The following is a 15,163-nucleotide window of genomic DNA, read 5'->3' as shown; positions in this document are numbered from 1 at the left end:
CAGATACGTTGAGAACGATGAGGAAGGATACTGTACATAGCCACATAGAATGTTACTTGTGACTTTAAGAGACTTTTCAGTGCTGAGGCGGCGCAAAAATTTAATTGGAGGGATTCAAACATGGAATTGTGGGAAAGACGGGCACAGATTTTAAGACGGGAGGCGATATGTTCAAAGGGTTTGGAAGGGAAAGGGAGGTTGGAGATAGGGCTGCGGTTTTTAGGACAGATGTGTCAAGGATGGGTTTTTGGAGGGGAGGGATGATGATGGCAGATTTTAAGAACAGGAAATAATAGGTAAATAGAGAGAATCCTTAACGCCATCAAATAACATGGGGGCAGGAAGGTAAGTTGGGTGATCAACAGTTTGGAATAGAGCTGAGGGAGCAAGAGGTGGGGCTCATGGACAAGATGAGCCTGAAAAAGGCAGGATGGGAGATGGGATGGGATCTAGAGAAAGATGTGAGTTCAGGATATGAATGATGGGGATTATTTGGAGAAGTTTGGCCTTGTGGGTTAGGGGAAGAAAGGAAGCAATAGTGGCAACTGAATTGATAATTTAAATCTATATGACTCAAAAGTGCATGGGCTCCTCCCATGTGTTACTGGAGGTGAGGGTGGAAGCAGTGGAAAGTACTTTAAGAAGACTGCATGTGGTGAAGAGAAGCCAAGAGTTTAGCTATTTCCAGGATGATCTTTGCATACTGAGCAATTTTACCAATGGATAGCATGACCTGATAATGCTATATATGGTCCAACCAGGTTAGGTGATGGACGGTTCAGTCAGTTATCCACCATAGATGTTCAGGTTTGTGTCCTTGAATTTAAGGGATTGGAGATGAGAGCCACACCAGGGAGAATGACCGAGATGAGAGATCGTAATGATTTTAATGAGGATGAGAGCATCAAATGTGTAGGAGTGGGTGATGAGCTCAGCAGCTGCAGAACTGTCACGATGGATGGAGGACCAAAGACTAAACAGTGGAGAGTTTGAAAGTGCAGTGGTAGTAAGTGACTCAGGGAAATGTTTTATTTTGAAGAGCGGATGCAGAATGTAGGGTGAGAAAGGAAGTGGACGTGTGAGCGGGAGTGATTAAAGGAAGTGATCAAAGATGGCCTTATCAGTGATAGCCTGGGTAACAGAGAGTTCAAGGGGATGGATACAGGTAGCCAAGCTTGTATGAAGGGGACAGACTTAGGGATGAAAGGAAGTCAGTAAACTTAGCAGAGACAACACGTTCAGTTGAGATGGAGGTTGAAATCACTGAGGGTGAGAAGTTGCTTGGTACAGAGGGTGAGAGCGGAAAGCAGTTAAATTGTCTCAGTGAGATACTTGGGTGGGTGATAAAGAACCAGGATCTTAAATGAGAGGCATGAAGGGTGAAACAAGGTGAGATTCTCAAAGAAGAACAAATTTTCAGAGGAATAAAGGTACAAACCAAGATTTAGACATAAGAGCTACAGCCGCCAATGCAACAGTTTGTGTGTGGCAAGGGTAGAATGTATAGCCAGACTGGAGAGCCTCATGAGGGGGAAAGGTGTCATAACCCCTCAGACAGATCTCTGCCAAGGCCATGATGTCAATGCAATCATCCACAATAAACCTATTCTACATTATCTGAATACCTGTGCAGCATTAACCATTAATAGCACTCAATTCTACAAGTATCACCATTATTATTCTGACCTGGATAACCTGCACATATTCTATCAGTACAGTTTTATCCAGGTTACACTATTAATGTTAGCCAGATACAGAAATACAAGAAGCAAATATTTGTTAGTTCTGGAATAGCAGGAACATGGGAGTAGGACATATAGCCCATCAATTTGCTTTTGCTTAAAGGAAGCTAACAACCCACCTGTGGCCCTCAGATTAAAAGCCTAAAACACAATTTACCAGAAATGATGATCAGAAGAAATCTTGCCGTGTTTAAATTGTCACTGAGACGACTAACCAAATCCAATGTTTCCCAGGGGGTGGGGTGGTGGTGGTGGTGGGCATTGTATACTGTGGAGGAGTGGAGTTCACAACTCACATCAAAACAATTTTCATTTGGGATATTTTAGTCTGTGTCTGCCTTCATATTCCTTTCAAGTTATGAGGAATTCATTGCTCCTTCCCACACAACTTGGTTCATTTTACCTACAACTACTTCTTGACTTCCAACTATATTTTCTACAACAAATCATTACTTCTAGTTAAAGCTGTTTCTATTTTGCTCTAACTCAGTATCTGCAGCAGAGCTTCAAATGAATTGTCATGAATCCAACATCTGGCTGAAACTAAAGGAGACTAAACTGATTACTGCACTGTAACATTACTCCTTCTTTGTTGATTACTACTGATAAAAGAACACCACAGAAACACTACAACAGGAAACAGAGTAGTGCCAAACGGTTTTTTCCAGACTGGAGAGAGGTATAGAATGGGGATCCCTGGGGTTAGTACTGGGCGCACTGCTTGTCATGATATACATTAATAATCCAATCTTGGACATACAGGGAAAAAATTCAAAATTTTCTGGTGAGACAAAACTTGGAAGCGTTGAGAATTGTGAGGAGGATAGGAACAGCTTTCAGGAGGACACAGACAGGCTGGTGGAATGGGTAGAAATGTAGCAGATTAAATTTAATGCGGAGAAGTGTGAAGTGATACATTTTGGTAGGAAGAACAAGGATAAACTCATGGTGCAATTCTAAAAGGGGTGCAGGTACAGAGAGATCTGGCGGGTATATATGTAAAAATCATTGAAGGTGTCAGGGAAGGTTGAGAAAGTGCTTCAAGAGGCATGTGGGATACTGGGCTTTATGAATAGAGCTACTGGGCAGAATTTTACAGGCCTCTCCTGGCAGGTCTACCCATAACAATCCCTGGGCAGCCCTCCTGCTGCCATCCCAAAACCACTACCCTTTCATAAATTGAAGCCATTAAGTGGCTAATTAACATCCACTTAAGGCCGCTTCCCACCTGGTCTCAATTTTGAGACCAGAAAGAGGAGTTTAGCGATAGGGGGGCTGGGGGGAGAGGGGGTGATGGTTGGAGTCCAGCAGGCTATCCTAGGGCCTTGGGCAGGAGAGGGGGTGGGCCCCTCCATTACCGGCCCCCCTTGAGATTGGGCAAACCAACCCCGCCCCTCCCAACGTCTAGGCCCCGCGGTTGATACTGCCTTGACCTCAACTGGAGTATTGTGTCCAGTTGTGGGCACTACACTTTTGGAAGGCATTAGGGTGGGCGCAGAAAAGATTTTTTCTTACAAAACTGGTTCCAAGGGTGAGGGAATTCAGTTACGTTGGTAGATCAGAGAAGCTGGGACTATTCTCCTTAGGGAAGAGAATGTTGAGGAGATTTGATAAAAATGTTAAAAATCATGATGGGTTGAGACAGAGTAGATAGGGATAAACTGTTCCCATTGATGGATGGCTCAAGAACCAGAGGATATCGATTTAAGGTAATTGGCCAAAAATGTAACACTGACATAAAGAAAAACGTTTTTACACAGTGATTGGTTAAGATCTAGAATGCACTGCCTGAGAGTGGAGTGGAGGCAGATTTAATGTGTGGCACTTAAAAGGGAATTGGATAATCACCTGAAGAGAAAAAAAAATGAAGAGCCAGAGAGCTAGCACAGACACAATGGGCTGAATAGTCTCCTTCTATGTTGTAATCTTTCTATGATTCAAACCTGCACATGGGGTTCAGTACAAAGTGTGTGGAATATCTTGAAGCATTGAGACATTGATACACTTCCAACACTGTGTTGACAAATGAAGGCAGTCATGTTCACTGAAAGTGTTCCAGGTAGGATGTACAGCTTTGATAAAATATTTCTGCAGAATTTCAGGAAATTTCAATGGCACCAACAGAAAAGATTGTTTCCAGGCTAAAGAAGGACATTATAAAACCGACATAACTATTTATCAGTTTATTCCTGCAGTAAACAATTGCTTAGATTGGTTATATTTACATATGAACCCGAACAGAAAAGTAGCTGGAAATTTGTTTATTTTCCCACAACTTTTTGCACGCTTCAGTTTAATTAACAACTACCAACCAACATTAAAATGCGCAGAACTCAAATGCCATGTGTGCACTGAAGCAACATATAACAATGGAGGCACTGACTGATGCCATCATGCCATAGAGTCAGGTACTCCGCCTCCTGTCCTTGGGTTCTATCCAACTCTCTAATGCAGAACATTCCCAATATTAACAGGAACCTCCAATCAATACCCTTGGCTGAGCCACAGTCACCTTCTCAAAGCTCTGTCAGTAGCCAAGCCTCCTCCCCTCATTGCTTATTCCACTGTTAATTGAAGGGTATTTCTACTTATGAGAAAACTGAAGGTTTCAGAAACCCATGAGCATTGTGCCTTCCTGTATGAAACAATTTACAGTAAATAAACTTGTCAGCAATTTAAAAAGAAAACCTGATAGCAGATATTATTTTGGGAACAGGATGTAGCAAGGGTTCAAACATTAAAAGGAATAGAAACAATTGCATTTATATAACACCTTTCACAACCTCAAAACATTCCCAGAATGCTTTACAGCCAAATATTGGTCAAGGTACTTTTGTCCTTTGAAAATTGCCCCAGAACTTCCGATCCCCACACAAGGATTGCGCAGGAATTGCCCAGGAATTTCAAATTTTTGATGGGCAATTACCCTGCACCAGGAACTATCTGATTCTCTGGTTTAAATCAGACACTTTAGATGGTTTTGACTCTCTTAGCAGAATAGTTACCCAGGAAAGTTAGAAGGATTAAAACCACTTCTAACTTCTGGGTAACTATAGTACTGACACCCCTCCAGCTCTGTCCATTGGACCCCCACACACTCCTGACTAGCCCTCCCTCACCCCGGCAAAACCCACACCCCCACCCCCATTGACTAACCTCCATTCCACCAACTACCTTCCCGACCCTCCGACAAAAACACTACCCTCCAACTACAACCTCAACCCCCTTGACTACCCTCCCCACCCCAATGTCTACCCCGACTACCGTCCCAACCCTCCGACTAAAACACTATCCTCTAACTACAACCTCAGCCCCCCTAACTACCCTCTCAACTCCCCCCAATATCCCAGTAACTCATCCTAACCTCCAACCCGACCCACCTTAAGCCCCCCAAACACATCCTCCCATCCTCCCACTTGACCTATCCTATCGTCCCCACCACCCTCGACTACCCTTCCCCTCATTCACCTTACACACTTACCTTCTCCCTGGCTTCTCAATGTGATGGAGACTTTTAAACTTGCCTGCTTTACGGCAGCTAGTGATGTTAAAATGGGCCGTGGCTTCACTTTCCCTGAACATTGCTGACCTGCACTGAAGGGTCTCAGGAGCTGGTATGTTGCATGTTTCTTGGCAGGCCTGAGTCGGAAGGTCGGATAAGAAACGTGCAGTTCTTGACTAAGGTAAGTAAAAAGTAAAAATCTGACTGTGATTGCCACTTCTTGGAGGTTCTGCTCTATATCTCTTCATTTCTGGGTGAAAAGTCTTCTATTCTCTAGCACTAATGTTTCTCACTCTGACGTCAAATAATAAAATTTTCAACCTTAAGTACTTGGACCAGACTAGTATATAATCAACTTATCAAGCTCAGAAGAACCTTTTCAAACCAAGCCTGGGGAGTTTAGCTTTTACCGTTAGCTGAAAGATACTGATCAAATAGCTGAACGCTGAGCACCCAACGGCCTATGTGTGAACTAAGTGTTAATGTTTCCACAGCCTTGTGCCAAGCTACTGTCATGAGGAGTCTGAGCATGAGGAGTCTGAGCAGGAAGTTATACTGAGTCACTCCAAAGATCCAGATGGTCCTCCTACTGAACTAGGGTAGACCAAAAGCAGTAGCTCTACAGGCAGCGTGCCTGTGACTTACAGCTGTAGATTGTAAGACAAAGCAGGATGATATTTCATCAAAGTCCATCCCTATCTAGTACATTAACTCTTCCATCATTGTACTTTCGATAATTGCACTGTTCATGTTTATATATCCTTGTTTGTAGATTACTCAAAGATAAGTAAGCATTTTGAATGAAGGATTGTTTCCTGATATCTGTCCCAGGGTTATATTTTATAAATTTCCTACTTTTCCAATGCCCTTTGAGGAAATATGTAAAATTCTGCATTTTACATATTGCAATAAGGTCCCTCCTTAATCACACTTTTTCTCGACATCAAGAGTTAAGTTTTGTTTGGTTGTAGCTATTTCAATCAGGCAAAACACGACCACTATATTTGTCCTCTTTCTCCCACCAAGCAAACTCTCCAGCTTTTGAGGTCTCCATCTCCCCTTCTCTGCATGAAGTTCCGTGATTATCAGCTGTAATGCACCGGACCCAGGATTCAAACACATGTAATAAGCTGCTGTTGGAGTTGAAATTAATAGAAACATCCAACCTTGCCTTCTTTGGGAATAGCTCAAAGTGGCACAGTAACTCGAAGCGGCACAGTAACTCAAAGCCTCAATTAGCAGAACCCAGTCACCAACTGGGCCTTGTGTGCACCCAGTTTAGTGTAATTGGACAATAATATTTGCATCAAGCATGGCCATGGAGCTGAACCCTCACTTGAGAGATCAAAGCCAATGCAACAACAGACTAATCACTTAACAAAATTGAATCTTCACTTCATAGGGATAGGCGGTGACGTAGTGGTACTGTCACTGGACTAATAATCCAGACTACCAGGTTCAAATCGGCAGATGGTGAAGTTTGAATTCAATTTTAAAAAATCTGGAAGTAAAAGTCTAATGATGGCCAGGAAACCATTGCCGATTGTCATAAAAAGCCATCTGGTTCACTAACGTCCTTTAGGGAAGGAAGTCTGCTGTCCTTACTTGGTCTGGCCTACATGGCCCTCAAATGCCCTAGCAAGCCACTCAGTTCTCAGGGCAACTAGGGATATGCAATAAATGCTGGCCCTGCCAGCGATGCCCACATCCCATGAATAAATAAACAAAAAACTCTATTCACGCTTTCCTCACCATTCTCTCACACTCTATGTAGCATCCTCATTGGCCAAGGGTGCTGATCCTGGCTTATTCCATGACATCACCAGGGGGAAAAGGTAAGGAGGCAGGCCCCAAGAATTACCTCAGCCGATATGGGGATTGAACCTGTGCTGTTAGCATTACTCTTTAATATACTCCAAGCATCTGAGTTAACCAGCTTCACTTCTGTGCCATTATCTAAACACCATTGTTTCAACACCTCCATACTCAACTTATCAATACTCTTATCAGGGATGGAAATTGATCTCCCAAGGAGTATCAGCAAATAACTTTCATACATGCTGCCTGCAACCTCTGTATGAGTTACGTCAGGTCTGGGAGGCTTAAATTTATTTCTCTCTGCAACAGGTGCTTTCTCTGCTCCTGTGGCCTGTGTCTGGATATCTGGAAAACCAAAAACTATGTTAACCCCATTCAAGATAATTTTCTAGATCACTATGTAAATGAACCTACTAGAGAACATGAAATTTTAGATTTACCATTGTGCAATGTAGTAAAGGAGCCTCTGGACGAACCCTCACTTCAGAGATCAAAGCCAGTGCAACAACAGACTGGTCACTTAACAAAAATGAATTTTCACTTCATAGGGATAGGCGGTGATGTAGTGGTACTGTGACTGGACTAATAATCCAGACTCCCAGGTTCAAATTGGCAGATGGTGAGGTTTGAATTCAATTTTAAAAAATCTGGAATTAAAAGTCTAATGATGTCCAGGAAACCATTGCCGATTGTCATAAAAAGCCATCTGGTTCACTAATGTCCTTTAGGGAAGGAAGTCTGCTGTCCTTACTTGGTCTGGCCTACATGGACCCCAAATGCCCTAGCAAGCCACTCTGGAGAAGAGTGATCATAATATGAAGTAAACTGCAAAGGTTTGAGGGGCGAGTTGGCTAAAGCACATTGAGAAATTTGATTAAAAGATGTGACAGTGGATAAGCATTGGCAAACATTTAAAGAATTAATACATAATACATAGAAAATATATATTCCTTTAAGAAATAAAAATGTGGCTAATAAAAGAAGATAAAGGCAGCATTAGATTAAAGGAAGACTCTGGCAAGAGTAGTAAACCTAAGGATTGGGAGGATTTTAGAATTCAGCATAGGAGAACAAAAAACCGATAAAGAGAAAATACAATGAGATTGGCGAGGGACATGAAAACAGATTTTAAAAGCTTCTGTAGGTATGCAAAAAGGATGAGATTAGCTAAAGTAAACACACATCCCTTAAAGGCAAAGACAGTAGAATTTATAATGGGGAACAAGGAAGTAGCAGGAGTCATGAATGGTGCTGATCATTGCGCAATCATCAGCGAACTTCCCTACTCCTGACCTTATGATGGGAAGAAGATCACAGTAGAAGATACAAAATTTTTTCCAGAAATAGTGGGGAACAAAGTAGCAAGAATGAAGAACTTACATAAAGAAATAGCACTGGAGAAATTAATGGGGCTAATGGCAAACAAATGGCCTGGACTTGCTGGCTGACATTCAAGAATTTTAAAAGACCCGGCTATAGAGATTGATTTCAATCTTCTAGAACTCACTAGAATCTAAAATGGTCCCTGTGGATTGAAGGATAGCAAACACCACTGTTTAATAAAGGTGGGAGAGAGAAAACAGGGAACAATAGATCAGTTAGCCTGACCATCACGAATAGGGAAAATGATAGAATCTATTATTATTAAGGACATGATAACAGTACATTTAGAAAATCATAATATGATTGGGAAGAATCAATGTGATTTCTGAAAGGGAATTTGTGTTTTTCAAATCTGCTAGAGTTCTTTGAGGTTGTAACTAGCACAGTGGATAATTGGGGGCTGGTGGATGTAACATATTTGGATTTCCAAAAAGCATTCAACATGATACCACACAAAATTAGGGTTCATTGGTTGGGGGTAATTTATTAGCATGGATAGATGACTGTCATCAGATAGAAAACAGAGTAAGAATAACTAGGTCATTTTCACATTCGTAGTCTGTAGCTACTGGGATACCATGAGGGTCAGTGTTTGGATCTCAGCTGTTTACAATTTATATCCACATGCAAGGAGGCTGGAAAAGGATTTAGATAGGTTAAATGATTAGGATGTGGCAGGTATAATATAATGTGGAGGAGTGTAAAGTTTTCCACTTTAGATGGAAAAATAGAAAATCAGAATATCTTCTTAAATGGTGAGAAACTAGAAGATGTTCGTATTCAGAGAGACCTGGGTGTACTTCCACACAAATCACAGTAAGTTAACATGCAGATACAGCCAACAATTAGGGAAGCATAAAACAAAAACAGAATTACCTGGAAAAACTCAGCAGGTCTGGCAACATCGGCGGAGAAGAAAAGAGTTGACGTTTCGAGTCCTCATGACCCTTCAACAGAACTAGGTGAATCCAAGGAGAGGGGTGAAATATAAGCTGGTTTAAGGTGGGGGTTGGGTGGGGGGAGAGAAGTGGAGGGGAGGGGTGTGATTGTAGGGACAAGCAAGTAATGATAGGAGCAGATAATCAAAAGATGTCACAGACAAAAGAACACAGAGGTGTTGAAGTTGGTGATATTATCTAAACGAATGTGCTAATTAAGAAAGGATGGTAGGGCACTCAAGGTATAGCTCTAGTGGGGGTGGGGGAGCATAAAAGATTTAAAAATAATGGAAATAGGTGGGAAAAGAAAAATCTATATAAATTATCGGAAAAAACAAAAGGAAGGGGAAAGAAACAGAAAGGGGGTGGGGATGGAGGAGGGAGTTCAAGACCTAAAGTTGTTGAATTCAATATTCAGTCCGGAAGGCTGTAAAGTGCCTAGTCGGAAGATGAGGTGCTGTTCCTCCAGTTTGCGTTGGGCTTCACTGGAACAATGCAGCAAGCCAAGGACAGACATGTGGGCAAGAGAGCAGGGTGGAGTGTTAAAATGGCAAGCGACAGGGAGGTTTGGGTCATTCTTCCTCTAATTGGAGAGACCAAACATAAACAGGGCGACTGCTTTGCAGAACACCTGCGGTCTATCCACAAGAATGACCCAAACCTCCCTGTCGCTTGCCAATTTAACACTCCACCCTGCTCTCTTGCCCACATGTCTGTCCTTGGCTTGCTGCATTGTTCCAGTGAAGCCCAACGCAAACTGGAGGAACAGCACCTCATCTTCCAACTAGGCACTTTACAGCCTTCCGGACTGAATATTGAATTCAACAACTTTGGATCTTGAACTCCCTCCTCCATCGCCACCCCCTTTCTGTTTCTTCCCCCTTCATTTTGTTTTTTACGATAATTTATATAGATTTTTCTTTTCCCACCTATTTCCATTACTTTTAAATCTTTTATGCCCCCCCAACCCCACTAGAGCTATACCTTGAGTGCCCTACCATCCATTCTTAATTAGCACATTCGTTTAGATAATATCACCAACTTCAACACCTCTGTGTTCTTTTGTTCTTTTGTCTGTGACATCTTTTGATTATCTGCTTCTATCACCGCTTGCTTGTCCCTACAACCACACCCCCCCTCCATTTCTCTCCACTCCCCCACCACCCCCCACCCCAAACCAGCTTATATTTCACCCCTCTCCTTGGATTCACCTAGTTCTGTTGAAGGGTCATGAGGACTCGAAACGTCAACTCTTTTCTTTTCCGCCGATGCTGCCAGACCTGCTGAGTTTTTCCAGGTAATTCTGTTTTTGTTTTGGATTTCCAGCATCCGCAGTTTTTTGTTTTTAATTAGGGAAGCATACTCTGATTCCTTTGTAATGAAGGCTAACGAGAAAGAAGCTTACTACAATGATAAAGTCCCTTGATACTGTATACAGTTTTGTTCTCCTTACCTAGGGAAGGAGGGACTGCGACACAAGTTTACTAGACAAGTTTACTGGGATCAGGGTATTGTCCTATGAGAAGAGAATGAGTAGACTTAGCCTATTTTCTCCAGAGGTGAGCAAACTGAAACATATAAAATACTTAAGGGGTCTGACTGGATGGATGCTGGAAGATGTTTCCTCCAACCAGAGTCATAAAATGGTTGCAGCACACTCTCAGAATAATGGGTCAGCCATTTAGGACTGAGGTGAGGAGAATTTTCCTCAAAGAGCTGTGAGTTTTTGGAATTCTCTACCCCAGAGAGCTGTGGATGCTCAGTCATTGAACATATTCAAGAGAGAGATAGATTTTAGGTACTAAAAAGAATCGAGGGATATGGGGACAGTGTGGTTAATTGGAGTTGTGGTAGAAGACCAGCCATCATCAGGCTGAATGGTGGACTAGGCTCAAACGGCCACATGGCCTTCTACAGCTCCTATTTCTTATGTACTCGTGTTTTTTTACAAGCTTAGGAACCTCTAATACCCTTTCCTAAAAAAAAGCTATCAGTTTTAGTTTTGACATTTTCCATTGACCACCCCCCCTACCCCAAGCATCCACAGCTTTTTGGTGGAGAAATTCTTGATTTCTGCTAAGCTTTAAGGGAAGAAGTGCTCCCTGACATTATCCTTAACAGCCTAGGTCTAATTGCCCTTGTTCTGAAATGCCCCACCAGAGGAAATAGTTTCTCTCTATCCACTCTTTCAATTCCTGGAATATTATAGGCTATCAATCAATCTGGCTTGGGCGTATCTGAGACCTGACAATGGCAGCGTGTGACCTCTGTAATATGCACCCTTTCCTTTTCTCTGAGTGCAGCCTTTGTGCAAGATATGATTTCACAGAACAATTTCCACGCCATGTATGACTATGGCTCTGTTAATAGCTTTAGTAGGAGGACACTGTCACAGAGAGAGAGAGACAAACAGCACCATCGACAAATAATTGGATTAAAAAAAAATCTGAATTTTTATAAACATTTGAAGCATGCGATGCATAAATGCTAGAGCTCTTCATGATGGAAGGGCAGATCCTCTTATTACATGCATTATTTTATATCTTGCTGGGAGCAGAACTGCTTTAACTGATGGTTCGTGTTCTGACTCATTCAAAAACAATAATTAAACCATCAGGCTGTATGATGTTTTGGCTACTTTGAGATGATATCAGGTCTTCTGTGATGTCCTAGTGTTACCAGGCATAGCTTTCACCAGGCTAAGCCCATCTCGTCTCATCTTAATTTCTGAGACATTTCTTTTCCATGCACCCACCACTGCCCCCCTCCGAATGCTCTCCCCTAACATTCCGCACTGATTGCTGGGCTACCTTCCATACCTTGGCCACGTAGCCATTACACATGCGTCAGCCGAGACAATGGCCATCAATAAACTGTTCAACTGTGGGGGTATCACAGATAATGCTGTTCTTGGCACACTTTCCTCTTGGAAACATTGAATAGCAACTAGGATCAGAAATCTTGGCTGATCGCTCCTTTCCCCTACCTCATGGAAACTGAGGTCAGTGGTAGCATCCAAAATGCTGCCCCAGCTGGTTTAAATTCACTGAGCACAGACCAAAGACTGAACCTTGGAGCTTCTTACTGTATACAGCTTCCCACAGGACTGGGCAATTGAATCCACTGAGTGAGCAATTGAATCCACTGAGTGAGCTTTTTCTGACATTTTTAATCAAGTCTGAACTTATTTTGGTTAACACACCTGAATAACAAAATTCCCAATGGACCCAACTGAATGTCAAAATGCAGGTGCAATTCTGGCCCTGGCAGGGTTGGCACTCATACCTGCCTGGGGGGTGGTGGAATACTTCACAAATCTCAGATGTGCCACCCTGTATCTCTATCCTGAACTGCACTGCTCTCAGATCGCTGCATTGGTGAGACACGATGGACGAAAATTCAAATTTAATGCACAACTGTTGTTTAACGGCTGACAGGTTGAAGTGAAATGACACACTCAGCAAGTAATTAGGGAAAATGCCAGCAAAATGCTGTAGAAGCCTCTGCATACGACCACGGTGGTGCCCACCTCTTTTGCCAATTACTTGACATTTTACCTGAAGATATGTACAGATCGCAAAGTTCTTAGCGTTGCCCGCGATATAAACAAACATTGAGAGGATTTAGTAATCTCCAGTGCTATGGTGAGGGGATGGATATCTTAAGTCTGCAAACCTCCCTAAGCTCTGGGTATTACCTTTGTACAATGTTGTGGTCAGAAATCTCCTGTGTGTGTTTGTTTTTTTTTGCTCCGTGAATATAATCTAAATTATTCCGTTTGTTGAAAATAAACATGGATTGTATTTTCATACCACCCCCCCCCACCCCCACTGGCGCCTTTACCCCGGCCCCCTCCTACATCCCCCCCACCACACACACACACACACACACATTGGTATCAATCTTGATGTTGCATCAATACCAGGTTTGGATGATTTTCTCAGCCAGGGTTAACCCCCCTCTACCACCCCCAATCTCCCACTACCAAGCCGGACAACAACACTCATCATTCGGACCCACCTGTACGATGTCTGCTTCCTGATGCCCATTTCACTGAGCCGCTGCTCCAGACTCTGGGATCCGCTTAGCGACTGCTGGAGGGGGCTCTGCCCGGGCTCCGGCGTCTCCCAGCCGGCGGCCGCTGCTGCCTGCTCCCGCTGGCCGGCTCCAAAGCCCAGCCCCAGCCCGCTGGCGGCCGGCGACCCCGCCGCGCTGCCCCGCTCCATCCCGCCCGGCCACTGCCCTTGCTCCCCGGGAAGCGGCAGCCGATGCTGGGGGGAGGCAATGGGCAGAGCGGCCGCTATCGGCGCAGCTTCCATCAGCAATGGCACAGGATTGTGGGAGAATCCCTGCTCCTCCTCCAGCAGCAGGGAAGAGAGAGACAGCAAGCAAGGACCAGAGGGGGACAGAGAAGACAGAGACAGCAGCAAGGACTAGAGACAGCAGCAAGGACTAGAGGGGGACAGGGAAGAGAGAGACAGCAGCAAGGACCAGAGGGGGACAGAGAAGAGAGACACAGCAGCAAGGACTAGAGGGGGACAGGGAAGAGAGAGACAGCAAGCAGCAAGGACCAGAGGGGGACAGGGAAGAGAGAGACAGCAGCAAGGACCAGAGAGACAGCAGCAAGGACGCGAGAGACAGCAGCAAGGACCTGAGGGGGACAGAGAAGAGAGAGACAGCAGCAAGGACCAGTGAGACAGCAGCAACGACCAGAGAGACAGCAACAAGGACTAGAGACAGCAGCAAGGACCAGAGAGACAGCAGCAAGGACTAGAGACAGCAGCAATGACCAGAGAGACAGCAGCAAGGACTAGAAACAGCAGCAAGGACCAGAGAGACAGCAGCAAGAACTAGAGACAGCAGCAAGAACTAGAGACAGCAGCAAGGACCAGAGAGACAGCAGCAAGGACGAGAGAGACAGCAGCAACGACCAGAGGGGGACAGAGAAGAGAGAGACAGCAGCAAGGACCAGCGAGACAGCAGCAACGACCAGAGAGACAGCAGCAAGGACTCGAGACAGCAGCAAGGACCAGAGAGACAGCAGCAAGGACCAGAAAGACAGCAGCAAGGACCAGAGGGGGACAGAGAAGAGAGAGAGACAGCAGTAAGGACTAGAGGGGGACAGGGAAGAGAGAGACAGCAGCAAGGACCAGAAAGACAGCAGCAAGAACTAGAGACAGCAGCAAGGTCCAGAATGACAGCAGCAAGGACCAGAGAGACAGCAGCAAGGACCAGAGAAACAGCAGCAAGGACCAGAGAGACAGCAGCAAGGACCAGAGAGACAGCAGCAAGGACCAGAGAGACAGCAGCAAGGACCAGAGAGACAGCAGCAAGGACCAGAGAGACAGCAGCAGGGACCAGAGAGACAGCAGCAGGGACCAGAGAGGCAGCAGCAGGGACCAGAGAGGCAGCAGTAGGGACCAGAGAGACAGCAGCAAGGTCCAGAATGACAGCAGCAAGGACCAGAGGGGGAAAAGGGAAGAGAGAGACAGCAGCAAGGACCAGAGAGACAGCAGCAAGGACCAGAGGGGAACAGGGAAGAGAGAGACAGCAGCAAGGACCAGAGGGGGACAGGGAAGAGAGAGACAGCAGCAAGGGCCAGAGAGACAGCAGCAAGGACCAGAGGGGGACAGAGAAGAGAGAGACAGCAGCAAGGACCAGAGTGACAGCAGCAAGGACCAGAGAGACAGCAGCAAGGACCAGTGAGACAGCAGCAAGGACTAGAGAGACAGCAGCAAGGACCAGAGAGACAGCAAGGACTAGAGTGACGGCAGCAAGGA

General features: G+C 44.5%; 1 protein-coding gene across 1 annotated transcript in view; it reads right to left on the bottom strand.

The window, feature by feature from the left end:
* Positions 1-13,609, bottom strand: part of LOC121293041 (diacylglycerol kinase iota-like) — a 611,142-nt gene extending 597,533 nt beyond the window's left edge. The window contains exons 1-3 of the mRNA XM_041215634.1: positions 13,369-13,609; positions 7,106-7,407; positions 5,224-5,420 (exon numbers count right to left, since the gene is read on the bottom strand). Coding sequence (XP_041071568.1) covers positions 5,224-5,420; positions 7,106-7,407; positions 13,369-13,609 — 740 coding nt within the window. The remainder of the gene's footprint in view (positions 1-5,223; positions 5,421-7,105; positions 7,408-13,368) is intronic.
* Positions 13,610-15,163: the final 1,554 nt, after the last annotated feature.

Source organism: Carcharodon carcharias, chromosome 21 (assembly GCF_017639515.1).
Source record: "Carcharodon carcharias isolate sCarCar2 chromosome 21, sCarCar2.pri, whole genome shotgun sequence".
Taxonomy (NCBI): domain Eukaryota; kingdom Metazoa; phylum Chordata; class Chondrichthyes; order Lamniformes; family Lamnidae; genus Carcharodon; species Carcharodon carcharias.
Note: the sequence above shows the minus strand (reverse complement) of the source record. Positions and strands in the feature narration are given on the sequence as shown.